We start from the raw sequence: 25,015 nt of genomic DNA on the forward strand, positions 1-25,015 counted from the left end.
TCTTGTCATTTTGGCTGCGTCCGAATTTTTTACGGTCTCTGGTCCGAATAGTCTTTTGCTTAGGAAGGTTCCTAACTGAGTGAAATGACCCGGAAGTGTCTAAGTGGCAGCCATGATAAGAGCTGTTCGAATTCTCGTGAGAAAGTAAACGTTTTAAAGAATTACCATAAACTTAAATCGCAACGTAGCCTACATAATAATCAATCTCAAACTGTATTAATTTGTTTGCTTGGTTAACAAGCGTGCCAACTTTATGAAGAATATGTAATGATTATAATAATAAATAATCCATAATCAATCCATTGGGAATTCCCGTGTCGTCTTGTTATTCACGTCAAAACATTTATATGATCAGATTTAGTAAAATCAGTTAATCGTCCAAAAGATAGCGTAACAGTTTAAACTTGAAGGGCTATTAACACCACAACGCCATGAACACCGGAAGCTTTGAAGTACAAGTTCAATAAAGGCTTGCTTACAACTTCATTTATAAAATAGGTGCATTTTCATCAGCAAGACCACTAAATAATCAGATTTTTTAAAGATCTATGGATTATCTGATTTTTATTAACAAGCCCTTTTTGAAAGCACGGCGAATGAAGACATCGGAGAAGTCAAATAGGCTGAGCAATGGTTGGTTAAAAACTACCTTCCAACACTCGAGCTAACAAACCGCTGCTCGGTGCATTCACTTCTACATCATTCAATAGGCTACGTCTTTCTGTGGTGTATTTTCAAATTTACCCCACCCCCTCCGCAAAATAAGATAGCGAAACTAAGTTTGCCTTTCCCCCAGGTTCCAGGTTTTTTTTGCTTTTTTTTCCTGCAAGGACAATACAAAAACGAAAAGGCTTGTATTTTTTTAGCTGCTTATAAAATATCTGAGAGGGAACTAGGGACACACCCCCAGTAGCCTAATATAAGGATGAAATATAAATCAGTGCATGTATACCTAGCATTTTAGAGCATATTTCTGTGTATAAACAGGTCATCATGACGCGCGACAAGCAGAAAAATAGAACAGAAGCGAAAAACTACGCTTCAGTTCGCTTGTGTAGCACAAGCTTCGCAGCCGGTTGGCGACGCGTTCGCATCTGGTGTAGAGGACGTCACCCGTTGCCGTTGTAATAACAGTACTTCAACTACGCTTCAGTTACGCGCGTAGTGCGCTCGCGGTCGCTACGCGTGCGGTGGGTGTCCGGCTTTAAATGCTAAGGAAAGGTTCTTCTATGCTTCTCCTTTAGCATAGGGGACACTGGACCATCCTTTACGAAAAGAAAGGAGATAATGCCATCCCACAATTCCTTGCAGCAGCAACATTTAAAGCGACGCACCATTCCGCCGTTCACGGAAACAAACGATCAAATGGTAAATGGACTGCATTTATATAGCACTTTTATCCAAAGCGCTTTACAATTGATGCCTCTCATTCGCCAGAGCAGTTAGGAGTTAGGTGTCTTGCTCAAGGACACTTCGACATGCCCAGGGCGGGGTTTGAACCGGCAATCCTCCGACTGCCAGACAATCGGTCTTACCTCCTGAGCTATGTCGCCGATCAACATGACTGAGTTGTGTGGTGGTTCTTAAGATTGGGATGGCAGGTATGCCATCCCACCAAGTTACGCCTTGGCGGGGGCATGCCCCATACCTATACAGCACCGAGAGTTTGGCACTTTTCAGGGTTCCCCACAGAAATAACCACAACAGCCACAGACACTCAGCCCTTAAAAACATTAAATTCTGTACATTCTGACCCCATTTCAACAGACAGATTTCATAAACAACTTCACATGTCCACACAATAAAGCCCCAAACTAAGGGGATTTCGCGTTTTCTCCTTCTTCTTCTTCTTCTCATTCTTATTTTTCCTGCCGCCTATCCCACTAATAACATGTCTCCCCATTGGACATTTTACAGACACCCGCCAAATCTTCACCTACACGACCCAATGAAAAACTCACATATACACGCAAAATACCCATACCTTTTTACTCTGAAACATTTTCAGTACAAACAGCTAGTCCGCCTGTGGCCTAGTGGATAAGGTTACAGTCTTGGGAACACAGGGTCCGTGGTTCTTTAACCTGCTTTTACCCTCACTAATAATTGTCTACTACTTCTCAATTATTGCTTTTGCACCATATCTACCCGCCGTTCACCAAACGTATACACTGAATTATGACGTACCGTCTGCACGTTCAGTTATTAACCGGCTACAATATTGCAAAGCCATATGGATTCAACGGGAGCTCTTCTGTGCTTACTGGCCTGTGTTCTTTAAAACCACGAACAGGTTTGCTAATGATATTTCATGCATTGCATAGCTATGTCATGGTGCTGCACTAACAAAGTCACAGACTGGTAAACCTCTGGTTGAAGGATTGAATACCGCCTCGCCCTCAGGCAGATAATTCCCTCTTTTACACTAATGTTTTCTTACGCTTTATATTTTCTTTACCAAAACTCACTCACGGCCACCCACATGCATTTCATGACGGCAAATGTATTCCTTTTATTAAAAAGTTACACCAGTTCACAGCTGTGCCATTTCTACTAACTACATTTCTTCACTTGGCTACTGTACAAAACCTTCTTATCAGCAAACGCCACGTTTCTACATTCATGTTACCTCGCCCTGTTCTCTATCTAGCCACATACAAACAATTACTACGTATGTACGTTCTGCAACTCCCCATTAAAACATTACATTTAAAAACATGATTCACTCATAATTATAACTACTAGTACTGAACATGAAAAAAACACAGCAGTGCAATAGATTTCACACGTTACTTAACCGTCCACTTTAACAGCTGGTGCTTTATAGCGACTGTTATATATACCATTCGATAACGAATATAAGCTCGCTCATGGTCACTCCATTTACTCCGCACTATAGTCCGTGATCATGTCAACCTTCACCTACATACCCATTCTGCTAAAAACATATTGTTTCAACTACGCAATTTCATAATTTCATCCTAATTTCTCTCACACTGTTGTTATTTTCTCATATGCAAAGCCTGCTGGGACATATGCGTCTGCTCCTATTCTCCACTATCATGTTTTCCGGTTCTAGTTTAGCAAAACAGCAAAGAGGATTCCTACCTGCAGATAAGCCTATCAAAATGCCTTATAAACCTTACAAACACTAAAAGTGCATCTCCACGAAATAACAGACAACAGAGCAGGACAGAAGGCTACACAATTTGCGACCTAGGGAGTTATAATTCTACGGGGTTGCTGATTCTTTTGTCAGTCAAGGCTCGTTGGATGGACGTCAAATCCGTGAGTACATACACTGGCCATATTTCATATGCGTTTCTGATACGTTTTACACATAGCCATAATCCACAACCATTTCTTACAGGGTCACTTCGCATTTCTCACTCTCATAATAAAACGCTTTGCAAAAAGAAATGATATCTCATAAAAAACACGTTTTCAACGTACAAAAATGCCAAGTTACTCAAAAGTATTGATATCAAAATGACGCCAAGTTACGGTACTACAAACAATATAGGCTATCTTGCCTCACCGAAATGACATAAGATGTATTTCAACGCAATGCTACCCAATATTTCCTCAATTCTTTCAAAACCACTCAATGTGACAACCATTTCGTTTCACTTTTGTGACTGGTGGCCTAAATTCATTTTTTATTTCAATTCCAACCTTGGTAATGAAGTAATATTTAACAACACGGTAAGAACGCACGGGGCGAAGTATCTATTTTAGATGCGCTTTTAGTAGTCCATCTTCGGAACATTGTAGTTTTACCACGGCAGACTTCTCTTAGCACCGCGGTTGTCTTTTCCAAAGTCCTTTTGAATTCTCCTTCACATCTTTCCTTAACCTCATTACGTTTTCCATCGAGGTCAAGGAAAAGTGGTTAGGAAAAGACATAAGACGTCATTTTTTTGACTATTCGGACGCAGCCTATGGCTCACCTAAGCTTGTGACGCCCCGCAAGTAAGCACGTACGGCGCGTGTTGAGGGAAAAACATTGGAGCTCCCATTGAAGTGAATGGGGAACATTACTTTTGAAGTCAAAATAAAACGTCCTCAACGGTATTTTGAAACTCGATTGACGACCGTTACGTTTCAAGCAGAAAAATATGCGTTATGTAGTAAAATAAGTACATTTTAATAAATATTTTTCCAATACTGCTGGACCAAAACAGTTTCAGAAACTGCTGTACATAATGAAATTTATGATCACAAAAAATGGACATACGAGGTTTTGTTCGGTTGTTGAACCACATTGGATTTCCACATTGAATTCAATGGGCAGCAAGCACTTTTGCCCCAAAGCATGCGCAGTGGAGGCGGTTTCCCCTAACTTCCTTGGCTTCCCCACCTGGCCCCTCCTACCATAGAGCCTACATAGGAAATGTTCTTTTTAAAACACATGCTTCTGATCCTGAGCAGCCATCACACCAAAGCATCTAAAATGTTTTCAGGATGTTACTGGATGTGGTGATCTTTTCTGTGTGAGGAGGGGTGGGCATGGCTGTGGTTTGGATCAGATTGTGTTTCTTACTAGTCAGCTGTTGTAATGTCAGATGCTAAGAAGCCTAGATACAGTGAAGCAAAAAGACAAGCCGACAGGGCTCGTTCAAAGACTAGCCAACCTTGGAATTACTTTTCTTCGGTGGCGTCGTATGAAGTTTGCCACAGGGATGAAAAGCGATGCCGAGTTCGCCTGTTTTCTGTTGGACCTGTAAGTAACATTCATTTTAGCTCGTTACATTACACAGCTAGATGCCCAAGGTGGGTAGATTTTGTATCTAATTTTGTTCTTCCATAAAGGTGTCTTCCTCCCCTATGAGAACTGCTGTTAGTGTTTATACACTGAACAAAAATATAAACACACTTTTTTTTCCAGCCATTTTTAATGCGTTTAAATAATACCTCAAAGATTTGTTCTATGTGCACAAAGATCTTATTTCTATCAAAATTTGCCCACAAATTTGTTTATATCACTGTTAGCTAGAATTTCTTCTTTGTCAAGATAATTAATCTCCTGCACAGGTGTGGCATATCAAGATGCTGATTAAAAGCCATGATCACTACACAGGTGTTCCTTATGATGGGGTCAATAAAAGGCCACCCTAAAATGTTGAGTTTTTGGTTGTTCAACACCATGTCACAGATGCCTCGAGTAAAGAGATCATACAATTGGCATGCTGACTGCAGGGATGTCCTGTAGAGCTGTTGCCAGACCATGTGCAACCATGTCAGCCCAGGGCCGCCACATCCGACTTCTTCACCTGCGGGATCGTCTGAGGCCAGCCACACGGACAACTGATGAAACAGTTGGTTCACACAACCGTAGAATTTCTGCACAAACTGTCAGAAATCGCGTCAGGGACGCTTATCTGCGTGCTCAACGTCCTCACCGGGTTCTTGATTTGTCTGCAGTTCGGCGTCACAATCGACGTGATGGGCAAAAGCTCACCTTCGATGGCCACTTCTTCCATGTTCTCCCAGTTCTTCCATGGCCTGCATACTCACCAGACATACCACCCATTGAGCATGTTTGGGATGCTCTGGACCGGCGCATACGACAGCGTGTTCCAGTTCCCTCCAATATCCAACAAGTTCGTACAGCTATTGAAGAGGGGTGGGACAATATTCCACAGGCTACAATCAACAATTTGATCAATTCAATGCGGAGATGTGTTGCGTTGCATGAGGCAAATGGTGGTCACACAAGATACTGATCGGTATTATGTTCATTTCATGGTACTTCTTTTTTTGGGAAATCTGTGACTAACAAATGCATATCTGTATCCCCAATCACATGAAATCAATAGATAAGTGCTTAATTAATCTATTTCAGTTGACTGATTTACGTTTATTACCTTTGAACTCAATAAAATCCTTGAAATTGATGTGTTGCATTTATATTTTTGTTCAGTATAGTTGCAACTTAGCTATCTTTGTAATTCACCTGCATTTATTTCAATCAGGAAAATAATTCAATATCGCATGCGTGCTATCTACGTAACGTTACGTGTAGCATACTAACAAAGCTAACAGAAGTTGCTAACCACTTTAAAAAGGCTATGGATATCTTGATGAAAAAGTAATTCACTATACAAGTATATTAGCTAGCTATGATAGACCTATGGCCTGCTAATGTTACTTACAGTGCCTTCGGAAAATATTCAGAAGCTTGTAGCGTCATACCCAAAAAGACTCAAGGTTATAATTGCTGCCAAAGGTGCCTCAACAAAGTACTGAGTAAAGGGTCTGAATACTTAAGTAAATGTGATTAAAATTTTTATTTTTTATTTTGAATAAATTTGCAAAAATGTCTAAAAACCTGATGTTGCTAAAATGCCATTTTTAATATCTCTGACCACTTCACCTCTTCGCCTGACATTTTGCTTGTGGCACTCAAGGGTGTGTCCTCAATGGAGGTGTGGGTGGGGTTGAGGATGAAGGAAGTGTGAGTGGGGTTTACAAACAGAGACTACAAGGGTCGCAAAATCCTACACAGTATACCTTTAATAAGGTGTTTTCACTCACATAACTGCCACTGACTATGCTTTTGTTATTGTACCAGTCAGCTCTGCAACTCTGTAAGTGTTGTAGCTGGCCTCTTAAGTATTCTCTAACAGCTGCCCTTCTTATCGAGTTGCTCATTTTGGTAAGGCTGGATCGTGCGCCACATTTTTCCATACTGTTACCATGGACTCAACAGTGCTCCCATGAATATTCCCAGAACTTTCTCACTGTTTTTACAACCTTCTCAAGCTTTTTGCTTCCTATCACCTCAAAGTCCCACAGGCATTTCTTGATGCAGTTGTACACAGGTGGATTCATATTTCACACAGGTAGCCCTGACAGTATTTAGTGTTATCTCTCAAAGAAACAGAGTACACTAAACTCAATTTGGGTTGTTAATCTTAATTGATAAGTATTCTTTTCTTTGTATTAAGTAATTTTAAAGTTGTATTTTTCTTTTACATAATTCTGAAGACATGTAAATACTTCATTTCATTTTGACATTAAAGGACAATTGCACCCTAGATGCGTTTTTTTGAAGCTGTGAACATGTGTATATGCCTACTTTATAATGAAACATTTTAATCCATGCTGTTGTTTCAACATTTCTGAAATAATATTATTTGACAGAAAAAACTGGTAGGAATTGTCTCGGTACACTCTTTTAACCTTTGAAAAATGCATTCTGCATTCCACTCTGGCTTCACTCCAATCGTGATATTAGAGTACCTCTTTGGAGGTACTATTATATCATTTAAATGTCAATCAAGATATCCAGCCAGAAAATTGTAGCCGGCCACAAATTTGTTCATTTACTTTTTAATGACTAAACACTGCCGGCACATGATTAACTAGATGGTTTCAGCTCAACATTTTTCAAACCGGAGAAACTTGGCAGACTGTTCATAAACGCTGTCATATTCCACCCGAACAGTCCACTAAAATAGATTTCTGAAAACATCTGAGGTGATAAATATGCCATTAATTGCTGACTATTGATTCATATTCGTTCTGCAACGCCTAGTCTGATCTGAGTTTAGTGAGAAAGTCTCAGGTGCACTGTACAAATTCATCTGCATATAGAATGCTTTAAGAAAATGAGACTGACACACCTACTCCACCCACCCCAGGATGCATTTTTTTCAAAATTGTGTAGTAAGGGGAGCCAGGCTGAAACAGTGAGTGCAATTACTCTTTAAAGAGAGTTACTTATACCAGAGGATGAAAAAAATCCCCTTTAAATATATTTTAATTCGACTCTGTAATTCAGCAAAACAAGAAATAATGAATAGGGGTGGGGGACTTGTAAACAATGGGGACAATGGGGGTGGGGCGAAATAAACATTCTAAATGGAACTCTAAGAATAAAATGTGCACAAAAGGCTGACGATTTAACACCCAAAAGAATATTGTGCTGCTATTACACTGGGACCAAACAGATCAAAGATTGTGTTCGCATTTGCGGAACTTCATCCAAGTTTTTTTTTTTTTTTTTTAAACCTTTATTTACCCAGGGTAGGTTCACTGAGCACGGATGCTCTTTTTGCAGGAACGCCCTGCTTCACACTCATACACATTCACACCTGGGAGCTGCCCAGCACAACCATAATCCTCTATTGTTGGCCACTGAGCAGCTCCACTGGAGGGAGAGAACATTTTTTAGGCAATTAAATCAGGGGGTGATTAGGTGGCAAATTTTTTGTGAGAGCCAGATCTGGGATTTTTAGCCAGGACACCGGGGAACCCCCTACTCTTTGCAAATAGTGTCATGGGATCTTTAATGACCACAGTGAGTCAGGACCTCGGTTTAACGTCTCATCCGAAAGACAGCATCTCCTACAGCACAGTGTCCCCGTCACTGCACTGGGGCACTGGGGTTTATTTGACCAGAGGGAAGATTGCCCCCTGCTGGCCCACCAACACCACTTCCAGCAGCAACTCAGTATTCCCTGGTGGCCTCCCATCCGAGTACTAACCAAGCCCACACCTGCTTAGCTTCAGCCAGTCAGCAGGAGCAGAGTGCATGGTGGTATGGCTGCTAGCTAAATGTGAAAGTTGTTGTGCGTTGTGTTCTGCCTGCAAGGTTTGTCTCCGTGACCATACAAATGCACTGAAACTCCAAAGGAAGGATGGCCTTCTGCCAAATTTCACATTCATCACACAGTGATAACTTTCTTAAAAAGATAAAATATTTATGTATGAGTGACTCATTTTTTAGTTTGAGGTCTTCCCTCAAGCCAAGACTCACTCAAGTTTCAAATGATGATTCAATGTGAAACCCCATGTCTGCTGAACACAATAACATGAAATGCTTGTGAATGTGTTGGGCAAATGGGGCTTAACAGGCACTAAAGTGAAAGGAACAAAAGCTGGCCAAAAGTCAGTAGGGAACATTGGGTTAATGGACTCATGTGACACATCATATCATAATTTATAGACTACCACTTATATTCCCATAAATAATTTACTGAAACATAAATGTAATACAAACACAAGCAGCCCATCTATGTCTTCAAATAAATACATCAATGGTGAAGTGAACAAAAATTAAACCAACAACACAATGAAATAGCCTCATTTAAAAACCTTGGAAAAAGCCTGAGTCCCTAGCGATGGATACAGTATGGCTTGGTATGTACAGGGACTCTGAATGGCGGTGCTCTTTCCTTCCCAGCACCTGGGTGGGGTTCTGGGCGCATACTGCAGTGCGATTGATGCTGCTAGGTGACCAACAAAGACACTACTGGAGTGGCTGTTTCAAGTCAAAGAGTCCCGTTCCTCCCTTCACCACCTTCCCAACCACCAGACGGGCTGAAGGAGATTGCAGGCTGTCATGGGACCCTGGAAGAAAAGGGGAGAAAACAGTGTTTCTTAAGGACACATAGTGGCTTTTGGTAATGATGTAGTGGGGCTCAGTAAGACCACAGAGATTTGTTCAGTCAAGGACCCAGGTACTCCATAAAGGTAACAGGGCGGAATACAACAGTATTTAGTAGACAGTGGCATTCAGCTAAAAGACTCATCCTGTTAAACCAAACAACATTGGTTTTTTTCTGAATTGGACCCATTTTTCAGAGCTATTTACACCAATAACGACACATCTTTCTTTGTGGAGCTTTGGTCACTCCAAGAACCGCTCCGCTCAGCTTTGCAATGCAGTTTAGTGGGGCCATACAAATGAGCATTGGAATGCCCATAAAATAACCTCCCTCAGAATAATAACTACATAGCCTAAGGGATATTCATTTATGTAATTTCCATTACCAGGCATTTGGCATTTCAGTTGACAGACTACTTTAAGTGGAAGCATACATTGATCTCAGTGAGAACTATGGCAAGCAGAGAAGCACAGAACTCGCTGCCAAGGAAGTTACTGTACTGAACAACTCTACCGTATTTCTACTGTGCAGAAAAAAGTATTGAAAATGAACATATGATTAAAGCTTAGGGAAATAAATACTCAGTTATCCATGAAATACATTTGTATATGATAATCAAGCTTTTATTTGGTGGAAAACCAAATTTAGAAGACGTCTGAAGTCTCATTTGCATGGCCCCATCAGCCTGCACTGCAATGCAGAGGAGTTCTCTGGGGCACTATCCCAATGCATGGATGGGCCCCACGATCTGGTACAGAACCCAGACTGTGCCAGGGCTAACTGTGGCCAGCAGCCTGCAGGGCCATGCATAATTGGTGCTAGCATCACCTCAGGGAAAGAGGGTTATGGCCTGCCAGGAAAGCAATGTCTCATTGTGCACCAGGGAATAAGAGGTCGATTAAGTATCACAGCAGCAGTACTCCTCAAACTAGAAAATGATTATGTATAAGTGAAGGCAAGCATTTTGATTTGCAACATACAGGAAAAGCAGATCTTGATCGTCATGTTCTTTTGAACCAACCAGGTGCCATAATTGATGTTAAAAACAGCGGATTATGTTGGAAACACAAACATCCAGTTGGGCATTTTGGGTGTGAACAGACTGAAGCTGTTGGAGAAAGCCAGGAAAGCAGATCAACAGCGTGGGATTTTCAATATTCAACCTGAGGACGTGTGAAGTATAAACATGACTCTGGGCTGACAGGATTAGTCAGTGCGCCAGGGCCTTGGCATGCTCCACACAAACAATACCCTATCAGGTTAAAAGCAGTGAAAGAGACAGCAGCAGCTGGAGAAACAGAACAGTGAAACACACCTTTTCCTCAATAATTTGTGTCTGGCCTGTACTCAAGCCTGAGGTATATAATAAGGATTGACAATTGATTATGTTGCTTTGAAAAAAGTTGCAAAGAAAATTCCTCAAGCTGTAGCAAGCCTGCCTACAATTCTAGCAGGCTTCAGGCCTGAGCACGCTCTGCTTCTGTTTTGGACATCAGTAATGGGTTTCAGACAGTTGCAGTAGCTGTGTCAGGAAGCAGTGTGTGCCTCATATGCATGCCGTTTCAGTCAAGTCAGGCAAATAGAAAGCTAATTTGAATGCACATGTGGCCAAACCAGTAGTTCTATCAAAAGCCAGTGCATGCAAAATGACAAGTGAGTTAACAGATTTGCAGATAGACGACAAGCTTGGGAAGTGGTTCATGACTTTGTGATAAAAAGCCACAAGTAGGTGTTGGGGTTGGCACAAGCCGTAGGTCAGGCCTATTCAATTGGTGGGCTGCAGGAAACATCCGGCCCAGAAGCAACCTCCAAGTGGCCCAGCGAGCATGAAATAATAGGCTATTTTAATAGCAATTTTAATTGTAATATTATTTTTAGGGCTGTCAATCAATTAAAATATTTAATCGCGATTAATCGCATGATTGTCCATAGTTAATCATGATTAATTGCAAATTAATCACACATTTATCTGTTCAAAATGTACCTTAAAGGGATATTTTTCAAGTGTTTAATACTCTTATCAACATGGGAGTGGACAAATATGCTTGCTTTATGCAAATGTATGTTTATTTATTATTGGAAATCAATAAACAACCCAAAACAATGACAAATATTGTCCAGAAACCCTCAAAGGTACTGCAATTAGCATAACAAAATATGCTCAAATCATAACATGGCAAACTCAAGCCCTACAGGAAACAACAGATGGGCATATTGACCTGCTAAATTTAACATTACTTAGTAATATGAGCACTCCCACAATGTAGTGTGTCTTTACGCTTATAAAGGTTCACTAAAACATCCCGTTTTTTAAGCATTAACACAAAACGATGGACCTCAATGCATCGCAACAACAGACACATTGTACAACAGGTACATTGGTCAGCTAAATTTTCCATTACTCAAAGATCATTCCCTGGATCCCTCGCACTTCTAAAGCCGTTCACACAACGTAATTGTGTCCAACCTCACATAGGGGAAATAAAGGCTCACAAAAACATCCCCTTCTATTATGTGGAATGAAAACAGCATGATACAAAATAAAACAAACAATAAATAAAGTGAGCATGAAACAGTGGAAAGGGAGTATAATACAGAACTAGGACTCAAACTAGGATATTGCAGTTAGGCTGTACTTCTATTTGTTTGCACCGAGCCAGTTGCTTAAACAGACCAAGGGAGAGGTACAGCAGCTTCGTTTCGTGTATCCTGGATCTTGACAAAGAAGAAAAGGCCATTCGCAGACTCCGAAACTGTGAAAGAATGCATGCTGGCCGTCGGGGATGAGGTGATAAATGGCGACAAAATTAAAACTAGTGTGACATCCGCTATTAAAAATATACCCGTCTGACACTTCAACTATTCACAGGGTTGAAATTTTAGATACAGATGTTTTTGAAATACTGTTAGAAGAACTAAAAAAAGCTGATGTCATGTCTATAGCAGTCGATGAGTCCACAGACAAAGCTGATACCGCACAATTGTGCATACATGTTCGATTTTTTGACGGCAAATGCTTCCGAGGAATTGCTCGGCTTACTGCCGTTAGAAGGACACACAACCAGCGAGATCGTCTTTGGAAAAATTTCGTCATTTTTCAATGACAATGGTCTGGATATGGAGCGTGTGTGCATGCTTGTAATGGATGGGGCTCCATCTATAGCAGGGAGAGTGAGTGGTTTGGCAGCACCTCAGTCCGCTGTTGCACCTCAGATGATGTCCTTACACTGCACTGTGCATCAGAAGGTGTTATGCGCAAAACTGAGCGGAGAGCTTGAAAGGACAATGGACAGTGTGATGGGTATGCAAGGGTATGCCTAAACACATGTCCTGGTGATTTAAAACAAACACATTTATGTTCCTTCAGTGTGCAGTAGGAGGCGTTGTGTTATGCGCGTGTGTGTGTTTGTTATTGGTCACTGTTATTGCCACGTGTTATGGTTCTGTGCATTTATAGCTCTTTTTTATTCTGTTTCTGCACTTTGTGATGTGCCTGGGTCAGATATGTGACAAAAAATATATATTTTTTTATTTCAAAAACGAAACAATAAACATTGCTATTTTTTTTTACTACATTAATTTGCGTTTGTTTAAAATTTGTCATTACCAAAAGCTAAAAAAAGAAAAAAAGGTTTTAAATAGGCTGCCGAAAATGTCTGGCCCATCTACATTTCCTGGTTTTAAAATCTGGCCCAATTGAATTTGTAATTGAATAGCCCTGCCGTAGATCTTCCATCAGAATGAGTTGTAATTAAAGTGTACATACACAAATCCTACAGAAAATTTGTTGGGGGAGGAGCTGACACTGCCAAGAGGTCCACAAAAAAAGAGGCCAAGGGAGTCAGTGCTCTCCCAGAGTTCTCTGTAGATAACAAATCAGTAGCAGACACACACATCATTTGGGAACTGCATATTATAAAGAGCAATCAAGAGCAAGGACTCTGGTCAAAGAGGGGGCTACACAAGAGAGGGGTTCTGTAGGAGGTGCCTGGAGCACAGCCAGTTTCTCTGGGAGGGATTCATTAAAACCCATCACTGTATTCGAGAGGCTGAGAGGCTTATAGGTGATACCCTGACTTCTTGAAACATTAGTGCCATACCACCCCTAGAACTCACCGTTCCAGAATTCCCTACTGCCACAACAAAGCAGCACAGCACCATAGATGGAACCCATCATCCCTTCACACCTTTACACAGAGCAGCACTACCCCAGCCTTTTCATCCAGCAACCTCTACTAATAAAAAGTCCTCCCAGACAGCAGAACAAACCTCACTCTAGTAGGCCCCAAAAACTCCCGGCACTCTTACCTGAAGCCACATTTTCTGCAACATAATCTACATAATGAACAACCTCTAAGGCTTGACCCTCAACGCCCACACTCCAAACCTCAAAATGCCAGATATCGTGATACCCTGATTCATGGTGTCTCACTCACTTCTCCCCAGCATCCACAATTATCCTCTGACTTAGACTTTATTCCTGTTCATCACAAACACAGCTGCTCCACTCAGACCCTACAATGTCAGTCCATACCTGTTCATACAACAAACAGATTCTCTCTACTCTGTTCCCATTTCCCCTCCTCCACTATCACCTCACAAAGAATCCTTCTCCCCTGCTTCTTCCTCCTTTGGCCAAACTCCCTCACCAATGAGAACTCCATTCTGAGCGATCGCCAATCAGGATTCAGAATTAATCATAGTACAATTTCTACTACAACTCTTGTGATAAATGACATAGTGACCTCTCTAGATAATGGACAACATTGTATTGCTCTTTTTGTGGATCTGTCTAAAGCATTCGATACTGTCGATCAATCCACATTGTTGCGTAGGCTATCCTCTATTGGATTGGATCCAACTGCCTGTAATTGGTTTGAAAACTACCTATCTGACAGGTCTCAATGTATAGTTGCTGATCATGTTCGATCCATGTTTCTCAATATAACTATAACCCCTCAAGGTTCTATTTTAGGTCCTGTATTATTTACAATCTATATAAATTATGTTGTTTACAGTTTTTACAGTTCTGCTTCTACTATATCCCAAGCTGTTTTAAATCTGCCTTGCAGAAGGCCCCTTTAGATCTCAAACTAGTTTTAAATTCAGACAAATTCAGACTTCTGCCTTGCAGAAGGCCCCTTTAGATCTCAAACTAGTTTTAAATTCAGACAAAACTAAATACATGTTATTTACCAGATCTAAAAGGACAGATTTTACTCAGCTACAGATGTGTACACTCAATGGTGCCCATATTGTCTCACACTATAAATATCTGGGTATCTGGATTGATGGAAACCTGACTTTTAAGACTCATATTGATAAATCAATTAAAAAACTAGACTTGGTTTCCTTTGCAGAAATAAATCTTGTTTCTCATTTGGCTGTCGAAGGAGGACTGTTGAGGCAACATTCCTTCCAGTACTTTATTATGGTGATATAATATATAAACACACAGCTGCTTCCACCTACGTTACATCACTGGAGATAGGTACCGTACTCACCATTGTGTGCACTATCAGAAGGTGGACTGGCCCTCCCCATCTCATAGAAGAGACCAACATTGGTTCCTGTTTTTCTATAAAGTACTTCTCCAAAAGCAACTTCCTTATATTTTATCTCTTACTGAATGGAGAGTTAGAGCCTATTAGACTTGTTCTCAGGACTGGTTGATTCTCCAGGTGCTGCAGGCCTACACTGAACTGGGTAAAACTGCATTTAGATATGGTGCTCTACATGCCTGGAATGAGTTGCAGTGTACATTAAAGCTGAAGTCTTTGATTACCATGGGCCAATTCAGGACCCTGATTAAGAAACTGGCTACCTTTGAATGTAAATGTTCTGACTGAATCAAACTGTTTAAGTGTTTTTATTTATTTTATTCATTTTATTAATTTGATTTTATTCTATTGTATTATTTATTTGTTTATTTTACTTTTTATTTTAATTAATTTTCATGTATTCATTTTATCTCTTGGAACTTTTAGCTTTTGCCTGTTAAATGTTTTTTTCTTTTCTCATCAGGGCTCCATTGAAAAAGAGACCCAGTGTCACAATGTCCCTGTATAAATAAAGCTTTAAATTTAAGGCTGCCTCATGGAAGCCTGACCTCGGTCAGCACACATGTGAAGGGGAAAAGCCTTAGACAACATTCAGAGCGATTGGCAGTGGCCTGGAATACCCAAAACAGTGCAAAATACTGCCAGAGATGTTTAATATGAGGACAATGCCTTCAAGGAAGGCCACTCATGGTTTGAAAAAGGTAAACTCAAACCCCTGAAGCTATTCTTATATTGGACAATATTTTAAACGATTTCACAATCTTAGAAAAATATTTCCAGTCTTACCTCAGTCAGTGCACGCCCCTGTCACAACTCACAATTTGTGTGAGATTTTATTAAGCTCCAACTGAGTTTGTGACAGTCTTTTCCTTGTTTAGATTGTTCCGACAAAATCAAACATATTTAATATTATCTTAAGTCTTCAGCCTTAGCTCAAAAGGTTTTCTGATGGTCAACAATGCGATTTCCAATCCAATATGGTCAAGAACCAACAGGTGCGCTGTCCGGACGGGATTAGTATTGCAGGACAACGTCGGTAATGAGAAGGCCATATGCCAGTAGCAATGTGAACCATCCTGCACATGTGCAAACACTTCCCAAAGAAAGGGCTTCACATGGACATTGCAGCAATGGGCTGGACAGAATTTTCCCAGCAAATGTGCCATTGTGTATAAAGAGACAATGGCAGAAGGAGGTAAGGTGGGAGCAAAAGCTACATTTCAATGGCTTATACCACATAAGCTTAGTAAAGATGAGAATGTGAGTTCTGTGACAGTGAATTGTAAACAGAGGGCAACAAAAGTGGTGCCTGTATAGCACGAAAAGGTTAACATTGCACACAATTTGGTATGTTGGGCTTACACTGGGATATTGAAAAATGTAGTCACTATGCAAAAAGTGGCAAAATTGGAATATGCATATACGCATATCTGCTATGGATAAAGCAAAAACAGTAATACCTACTTAAGTCCATGGACTAGATGTGGGGAGTGATCTCTGACTCAATATCCCAGAGCAGGGTTTTTCCTGCATAGAGGAAAACACTGAGGTGGCTGCCTCAATCAAATTTTGTGCCGTCTCCACCAAGCTCTGACCGGTCAGGGCTTGTTCAAAAACTAGTCAACTCTGGAATTGCTTTTTCTCGATAATGACAACAGGGTTTTTCCTGCATTGAAATGTCTTAGTCCATATAAGTGTTTTTTCAAGCTGCCTAAAGCAGAAATTGCACAAAAACACCAGTAAAAGTAGAAAAAAGTAGAAATGGTACAATTTGGTTGTGAATGATAGGCTACTGAATTCCAAGTTATTTATTAGTTTTTTTGAACGTTTCAAAGTCTACATGCAACTATAGACCCTAAAATAACTACAGTAGAATCCGCTTAATTGCATAAAAGAATAAAACTGTGCTGACAACCGCATGTGCCACTCAGGTGTCTGCTATCGATGTGATTTTCAACAGAAACTTGCTACCGTCATACATTTTGGCAGTTTGTGGCTTTATAGGGCAACTGCCAGTTTGATTAAGCCGGATCTGCCGACTTTTAATGTATATTTATAGATCATAATGCTATGCAGTTGGACATTATTCCATGAAAATATCTGAAATATGCACCAATGGCAATTCTGTGCAAATACCTGAATGATTAGATAATCCGTTCTGCAATGAAGTGAATTCTACTTATCATTAACCTACACTGTTTTGACTATCTGTGCAGATAGAACTGAGAAATAAAATTCTGAAAAGCCTTTAATGTTGTTTAAGGAACAAGTAACACCAAAAGGATGGTGCAAGCATTCTTTGAGTGAATGTACATGAGTAATTTAAATAAAGTAAGCTAGTATTTGTGTGGATTCATTAAGCTTAAATAATTCAAAAGGTTAAATAATATTGTACTGTTTTGAGTGACAAAAATTAAATGCATTTCCAGACATACAGCAATTCCACATACTACTATTCCTACAGAATGACCCGCTTACTATGTGTAATTCCTTCAGTATAGGCTACATGGAGGTAAATGGAGGTAAATATAGGAATAGGATGTGTCAAGTAAAGCAGTAAAGCTGGACTGACCACAATTGCTGACAGTCACCTCCTAAGCCCTATTTTGAGCTAGGAAATGTCATTAAAAGGATGTGAGCGGTTGGGGTTGACAATGGAGGAGGAGACTTATTTGTTCTATATGAGCATGTGTTAAAAACAAAGAAAAAAATTCCACTTAAACCTGCAGAAAGAACACCAAATAGCAGTAACTTAAATATGTGCACTCACCCAGCATGGTGGCCTGCTTCAGAAACTTGTAGCTGGTTTCAAATGTCATCTGCTGCAAAGGGGAGGAGTTGGACTGGATAGCAAAGCGGTTGAGGGGCTTGTACATGCCTTCAAATGTCATGTAATCTGCCACCAGGGACAGGTGCCGAGGGTCTACCTCAATACCTGTGTATGGTAGGGGGAGGGATACAATCAGAAACTGAGCCACATCCATGTTCCCTACTGAGGCATTTTAACAGACTGCCTTTGTGTGTGTGAGGCGGGAGGAGAAACTATCAGGGATCAACTCCCTGTATTTTCAGAAAAACACAACTTTCTCTCTCTCCTGTATGATAACAAAAGAAGAGCTTGTCTTCCAATACTGATGAAACTGAGCTCCTCTCTTTGTAACTAATACAATAGAGCTCTTCTCCTGTACTGTAAAGATATAGACCTCCTCCCTTTTCTGTACATTAGATTATTGTATATCATGTTGTGACATATCTTACAGTACATACACTGAGGCCAGGTGGCATGCATGTGAAAACTGATTAATAAAACAGTGATTAAATCATTATCAATATATTTTTTACCATTCAGTTTTATGAATGGTCATTGCAAGTTAATGAGGGTAAGAGTGAATCCTAAAGAACCCAATAATGTGTGCAGCCATCATGTACCATCTTTTACTTATGAACCAATCAAAGACTGTGCAAAACACGGTGATCGCCTCAAATTAATGAATCACTAAAAACAAAAGGGAGGCGAGACATCCTCACCATAGACCGCAAAGACATCTTTGATCTCCTTCTCGATGACTCTCAGTGCCACCTCTATGCCATATGTGTTGGCCATGGCGTGGATCTCATTGGAATACAACCGGTTCAAGTCCAAAATCTGTGGGCAAGAAAAAGGGTGAGATGTGTCTGGAGGCTGGCTGTTGGGGGTAGGACGGGGCGGGGTAGGGTCACCTCACCTCACTGTATCTGAAAAGCTCCTGCAGGTTGATGCCCTCAGTGTTCAGCATCAGTTCTTTCGTGCCTTGTGGTGTGGTCACCTCACTCAGCAGGCAGCGAGTTATGCCCTTGGTCTCGTGCACGACCGCACTCTGCGCCTGTGTGCCTACTAGGGACGTCAGGTCAAAGTGCACCTTGCTGACAGGCAGAATCAGCGTTACCTGGAGAAACAGTGCGGAGTCAGAGCTTCAAGAAGATGACTGCGTGGTGACCATTGTGCATGTGCCAGAAACGGCACCGTTTGCTCCAGCCACTCCACAAGACTACTCACAGCCAGACAAAGTAACACATAGAACAGTGCTTAAAGAAGTATGATCCACCAATAGGGAACCATGAGTACTGAACTTCAAAACTGTTATTATGAAGGTGCTACATTCCAAAGTGAAGAATGGAATCCACAAGAACCTGCCGGGCTTGCCATGTTGTGCAATGTAGAAGAATTCAGGTTTTGCTTAACTGCATTATTGAAACCAGTGTGGTCAGGTCAAAAACATTCCAAGGTAAACTAGTGAACTTACACATGATAGAGATCACAGATAAATCAATAGAAACTGTTGCAGGGGGTATATTCCAGAGTATTGTCACACTCACATATGACAATACTTGTAAAATTACACAGCTGACAGTTTCACAGATTGTTTCCGAACAAAGCAGAAAACCTCAAGCCGTCAGGAACAGCCACAGGCGAGTGCTGTAAAACCGCTGAACAACAAATTCTCCACGATTTTCCTGTACACAGATCTTGTTTTCTCTCACGATTTCTGGCATTAATATACCACCATACAACATCACTTTCAGCAGAGTTTGTGCCTGTGTGCACTCTCCCCTATTGGCAGCAGAGATTATGGCATGAGTATTTATGCAATTAGGCAAATAGAAGAGAAGATAGAGGAAATTTTTTAAAAATTATTCTTAAAATATTTTTAAAACACCAAGTAACTGAAAAGGTAATACAAAGCACACACAAAGCGATAATTACAAAGCACACCTGAGCACACTCACTCACTAACACACACCTCACACCACAGGCCATTTTTGCAGTCGTATGTGTAGGTCTCGATGGCTGAGCTTATGTCAAGGACAGCATTGACCCTCAACAAATCCTGGGAATGTGTCTGATCTGGCTTGCCACCATCAGCGAATCCAGGGGGCGCGGTGTAGTCCTCCTCTGGCTCTTTATCCTCCTCCATGTCCTTAGGGGGCGTTTCCTCTGTCTCTTCCGCCAGGTCATCTCTCTCGTCCTCGTCCTCGTCCTCTTCGCTCTCGTAATCCACCTGCAACATGACACGCAGGGGATGCTCATGTGTGCGTGTCATGCATCTGTTCACGAGTGAATATGTACTTGGGTACATAAGTACTCCTCATCTCACTTCACTGCTTAGCTGACCACAGCTTGCCATTTTGTTTTTTAGGGCTTGTTATGGATGTAATGTGTGTGCATTCAGGTTCAGCTGTATCTTGGTTCTTGGTAAGCATAGTTAATTTTCATTAGTGGTTTAGTGATGTTGCATATACGTTCACTAGTATCTGAATGTTGATAGCCAGGCCTGGTGCCATTGCTCATGAATCAGTCCTCCTGGATAAGAGAGTCTGCTAAATGTTTGCAATGTAATATAATGCATATTCAGTATATGTCTGAATATGAATGTATAGTGTATTTGCATGTATGTTTTTGTGAAGACCGTCAAGATACATTTTGAGGGGAATGTTTCTACATGCTCACAATATTGACACACCTGCTTGGCATACTAGCCAAACATGGACACTGTTGCTGATTGTGCATATTATCACTTCATGAGCATACAATTGTCCAATTGTGTGTTACTAAACTCTACATTGTTACTAAACCTAATAGTGTTGTGAAGGCTGACACATCATTCTGATGCAGACTCGCTCAACATCATTTCACAGTGTGCACCACAAAGGTGGTGTCAAAATGTCTCATGCTTCCCATTTATACCTCCTCCTCCTGCTTCTCTCTCCGTTTGGTGTCGGTGGCATCAGCATCTCCTTCATCAGCTTCGCCGTCCACAATCTCACCTCCCTCCCCCGCCTCCTCTTCCCCATCGCCATTACCCTACAAAACAGGCAATAAACACCATACAGACATGAGAATCACAGTACTGTAGGCTTTTGCATAAGAAGTTAATGGGGAAGGTTTCCTGAGGCTTTTAAAAGGGTAAGACAGCGGTGGTAATAGAGGTGGTAAATGCATCTTGTGATGATGGGGGAACTCAATCTCCCATCCAAACAATGCATTTATACCGCTTGCTGCCCATTTGCACTGAATCAACTAGATGGGTTTTCCCTTGATATACTGTGTAGGTTCCTTGTATGCCCACTCAGCTTACCAGGCTGCCCTGGGAATCACCAGTGTCCCGGTCAGTGTCCTTCTGACTGGCCTTCCGCATGTCTACCCTGTTTATGGATGCCAGCTTGGCACTCCGCTTCTTTATGGCCTCCAACAGGATGCGGAAGAACCTGTAGAGATAGAACACGGAATTAGCTCAAACTCATCATCATCAACATAAGCAGCTAAGCACAGTGCCTGGCTCCTCTCATGAGATTGAGAATCTTTCCATCCACTGGCTTTCCATACCATACAGATCTCACATCAACGAACATGTGAGTTTTGCCCTGTTTTGTAGGGAGAACCCCATTTAAGTGACCACAGTGGGCAATGGAATGGTGGATCATTTTCAGGACTGACTGGGTAGTATTCTGTTTAATATTTATTGCATATGTTTTTAAATGATTATAGTTTTGAGGAGAATTTTGTAAAATGACTGTTACAGCCATCAGCTTTACAAGACATTTTTGCTGTTCTCTCAGCATATTACTTCTTTTAATGAAACGAGACTGAGGAGTTTCCACCCAATAACATTTCATTGACATTTGATGAAAACTATAGAAATAAATACATTTGAAAATAAATGGGAATGTAAAAATAGTATTATTTAAATATGTATAACTTTTGCATGTACATGCATTTTTTTGTGCATTGAGTTTTTTATTTTTATTTTACAGGTTCAAACAACCATATTGAAAGGTGAGTGGTGTAGCAAACTTAGTTCTTTTCATAACAGAACAGATCAAGCATTAATGCCGTGAATCATTAGGCTAGCAATTAATTTCTCTTTTTGCCAATATCATAACTAGCTCCATATCATATCCAAATATTTGGAGAGATATTGCTGCTGAATTTTTTAAATAAAAATGTTTCGCGCACTGAGGGCACATGAAGATGTGCCTCTACAACTACACCAATATGGCTGACACGCTACCATTAGCGTTGGCGCCCTGTCTGTTACTGTCAAGAACAAAAGTATCAAAATGCACAAACCAGCAGAAACATAACACAAATAAATGACTTATTGATGATTTCTGCAACATTGGAACAACTGTGTTGAGGGACTGCATAGCAGATGCTACAATGTCCAAATGCCTCAAAAGGACATAACATTCAGGAGCTCTCTCCAGGAAAATTGCTTTTCCCAATCAATAATTTAAATTTTCCAAATGAAAAAATCATTGTTAATTGAAAGTGTCTATCGGTCATTTTTCTGTTTTGGTGGATTTAGCGGCATCTGTAGTCACTGGTGGTCACAAGTTCCATTCAAAACAAAGCTACACCCCCAAGCAAAGTGGCATGGTTTGTTTAGGGGTTTAAGCCTGGCATACCTTAAAATGCCCTACAAAGTGTCTTAAAGCCCTGCTTTGAAAGGCTACCCACAACAGGAGAAGATCACCTGGTTTCCATGTAGTGCAGAATCTGCTGGGGGGACAGCAGGTTATCATCTTTGTAGCGCTCTGGAGGCAGGAAGTGGAATGTGAGCTTGAAGACCCGGCTTTTCTGCTGCTTTCCGTCAACCCGAAGTATCTCCTGCACATCTAGTCTCTGCAACACCTGGCAGCACAGCAGAGTGGAACCCACATTACAGAGTGCAGAACCCCAGTGGAAGCTTTTATGGCAAACAAAACAGAGGGCTAATATGAATGATCCAAAGAATGTATACAAGAACTGGAGAGGCAGGAGGAGTAAGAAGTTGCAGAAACCAATATGGCGTCCAGTATACCGCAACTTTCCCCATAAGTTATAATGGACAAGCTTCTGCCTTTTTAAAATCAAACTAAGGGGTTTACCGTCATATTTTCAACCCAGTTATACGTGAAATACATATTAGCATACTTGACACAATTCGACACAATTAATACAAATTAGTATGCATCCAGCATACTAAACTGGTTTGTTTAAATCCTCACCTTAACTGCATATAAACAAATAATTTATTAGTAACTTGGTGAAAAGTTAGTCACAGTTTAATAAATGGTCATTAGCTACTTCTAGCTAGTTAGCCAAAGTTAGCTTATACTTTAGCCAGGTTAGCCATCCGGACAGCAGATAGCTGTAGCCAGCAACAGCAGAGCTGGTGTTAGTGAGCTAGCAATCAAGCACACAATCAAAGATGCCCAAAAATCATTAGCTACTTACAGCTAGTGTTATTGTAATGTCTTGTTATTGGGCCTTGTTATTGTAATGTCAGCTGGCTAGTCAGCAAGCCAACAGCTGTGGCTAACAATAGTGTTAGCGAGATTGCAAACAAGCATTTTGGATAAAAATAACTCCCATTAAAATGAATGAATTCTGTCATGGGACGTATTGCAGGGACTACTGAAAACAGCACATAGAGGAAAGATGTATTTTTATTATTACTAGAGCAATTTAAATGCTACTTGGTGCATGTTATTAAATTTAGCAATGACAATGGGATACTTAAATAGCTCTGGGGAAATGTGCTCAGTGAGTTGTGCATATATTTCCAGCATACGACATACATGCATACTAAATATGCAGTACTGTAAGTATGCAGCAAATACTTATATGTACATATGATGCAATATGCAGTTTCAACACGGCCACTGATGATATACTGATGACAGTCCAGTTAAGGACACCCAGTGAATACAAAATACTTATGGAACATGTTCTCTCTAGATACCACACCTTACAACAAACATGCCTGCATCTACTGATCATAATCAGTTCTACCAGACACACTCACCTCTGCCAGACAAACGCGTGTTAACTTCTTCCGGAGGGTCTGAACCTTCTTCAGTGCTCTCCTAGTGTTCAGCACGGGAACACGCATCATAGGGGTCTTTATGCTGGAGCTAGCGATCATCAGGATCTCCCTCAGCCTGTAATACAAAAGCAGCAGCATTACTCTGGAGAGCCAAGTCACACATGCTGCACTCTAAATATACACTCAATGCCAAGGCAAGATTAGTGCACAGGCCAAATGGGCATATACACGGGGGCCCACAACAAAAAGGAGCCCAACACAATGGAAAAAAAAAAAAAAGACATGGCAAAAAGAAAAGCAAAACTAAAACATATAAGCCAACAAAAGTACACAATAGCTTCGTTTCCACCCAAAGTACCCGGAACTTTTAGCCCCAGGAACTACTTTTCAAGGAACTAAAAGGTTCCTTCAGCCCAGGGTTGTCTGCGTTTCCACCGCGGTCTAAAGACCCGCGAAAGTTAGGCAAATTAGTCCACTGACGTATGTAAAAGCGACGTTGTCGTTGGTCCATCTGTCCTATGATTTCTTCTGTAACCCCATACTACCACCGAAGTACATTATTTTCCAATAACCGGGACAGCTGGAGGGGTTTATTCCACTTATACAACGGGTTACCAAGAATTCCAAGTCTTGATCTCAAGTAAGTTTCACAAAAGCTAGTCAACTGAAGGTAAGTTACAATTTACTTGTTAGCTATGTTTATAGTCACCTGCAGTTAGCGTGTAAAACAAGATTTTTTCATTTTATGATGTAGCACTATTAGACTTAAAAGGCAATCGATAATAACATTTTTGCATTTTGACAAGGCTGACCAGTCCTCCTTTTCCAGGACATTTCTTCTTTGTAGGACCATAAATACCTGTCCAGATGAGATTTCTAAATTTTGAAAATGTTGGGTTAGGTTTTGCTATTTCCATTGACTGTATTAACCTCTTAGTACAAAGCCCCTAGTGGTCGGCATGCCGGCTTGTCAAGTTTACTGAACTCAGACAATCAGTGCTACTGCAACCAAAGTATGAGTTTAAAAAAGAAACGCGTTGTTTTAGTTCCATTAGTAGACGATAGAGGACAACTATGCCGAATATGGAGTTTCGCAGCACCACCATTGTCGCTCTGGTCGTTCATTTAACACCCACCCCCTCCCTGCAGTCTCATCTACAACTGCACCCCCCACACATGACATAATGGACAATATTGTCTATCTTGGCAT

At 40.8% G+C, this 25,015-nt stretch overlaps 1 protein-coding gene across 1 annotated transcript in view; it reads right to left on the reverse strand.

Annotated features, from left to right (window-relative positions):
- Positions 1 to 8,691: 8,691 nt before the first annotated feature.
- The window catches only part of polr1a (RNA polymerase I subunit A), a 45,501-nt gene continuing 29,177 nt past the window's right edge, over positions 8,692 to 25,015 (reverse strand). The window contains exons 26-34 of the mRNA XM_035424468.1: positions 23,785 to 23,920; positions 22,471 to 22,628; positions 21,073 to 21,202; positions 20,682 to 20,798; positions 19,738 to 19,995; positions 18,682 to 18,882; positions 18,485 to 18,602; positions 17,727 to 17,891; positions 8,692 to 9,357 (exon numbers count right to left, since the gene is read on the reverse strand). Of these exons, the coding sequence (XP_035280359.1) occupies positions 9,257 to 9,357; positions 17,727 to 17,891; positions 18,485 to 18,602; positions 18,682 to 18,882; positions 19,738 to 19,995; positions 20,682 to 20,798; positions 21,073 to 21,202; positions 22,471 to 22,628; positions 23,785 to 23,920 (1,384 nt within the window). The 3' untranslated portion in view covers positions 8,692 to 9,256. The remainder of the gene's footprint in view (positions 9,358 to 17,726; positions 17,892 to 18,484; positions 18,603 to 18,681; positions 18,883 to 19,737; positions 19,996 to 20,681; positions 20,799 to 21,072; positions 21,203 to 22,470; positions 22,629 to 23,784; positions 23,921 to 25,015) is intronic.

The sequence above is a fragment of the Anguilla anguilla genome, chromosome 7 (assembly GCF_013347855.1).
Source record: "Anguilla anguilla isolate fAngAng1 chromosome 7, fAngAng1.pri, whole genome shotgun sequence".
Taxonomy (NCBI): Eukaryota; Metazoa; Chordata; class Actinopteri; order Anguilliformes; family Anguillidae; genus Anguilla; species Anguilla anguilla.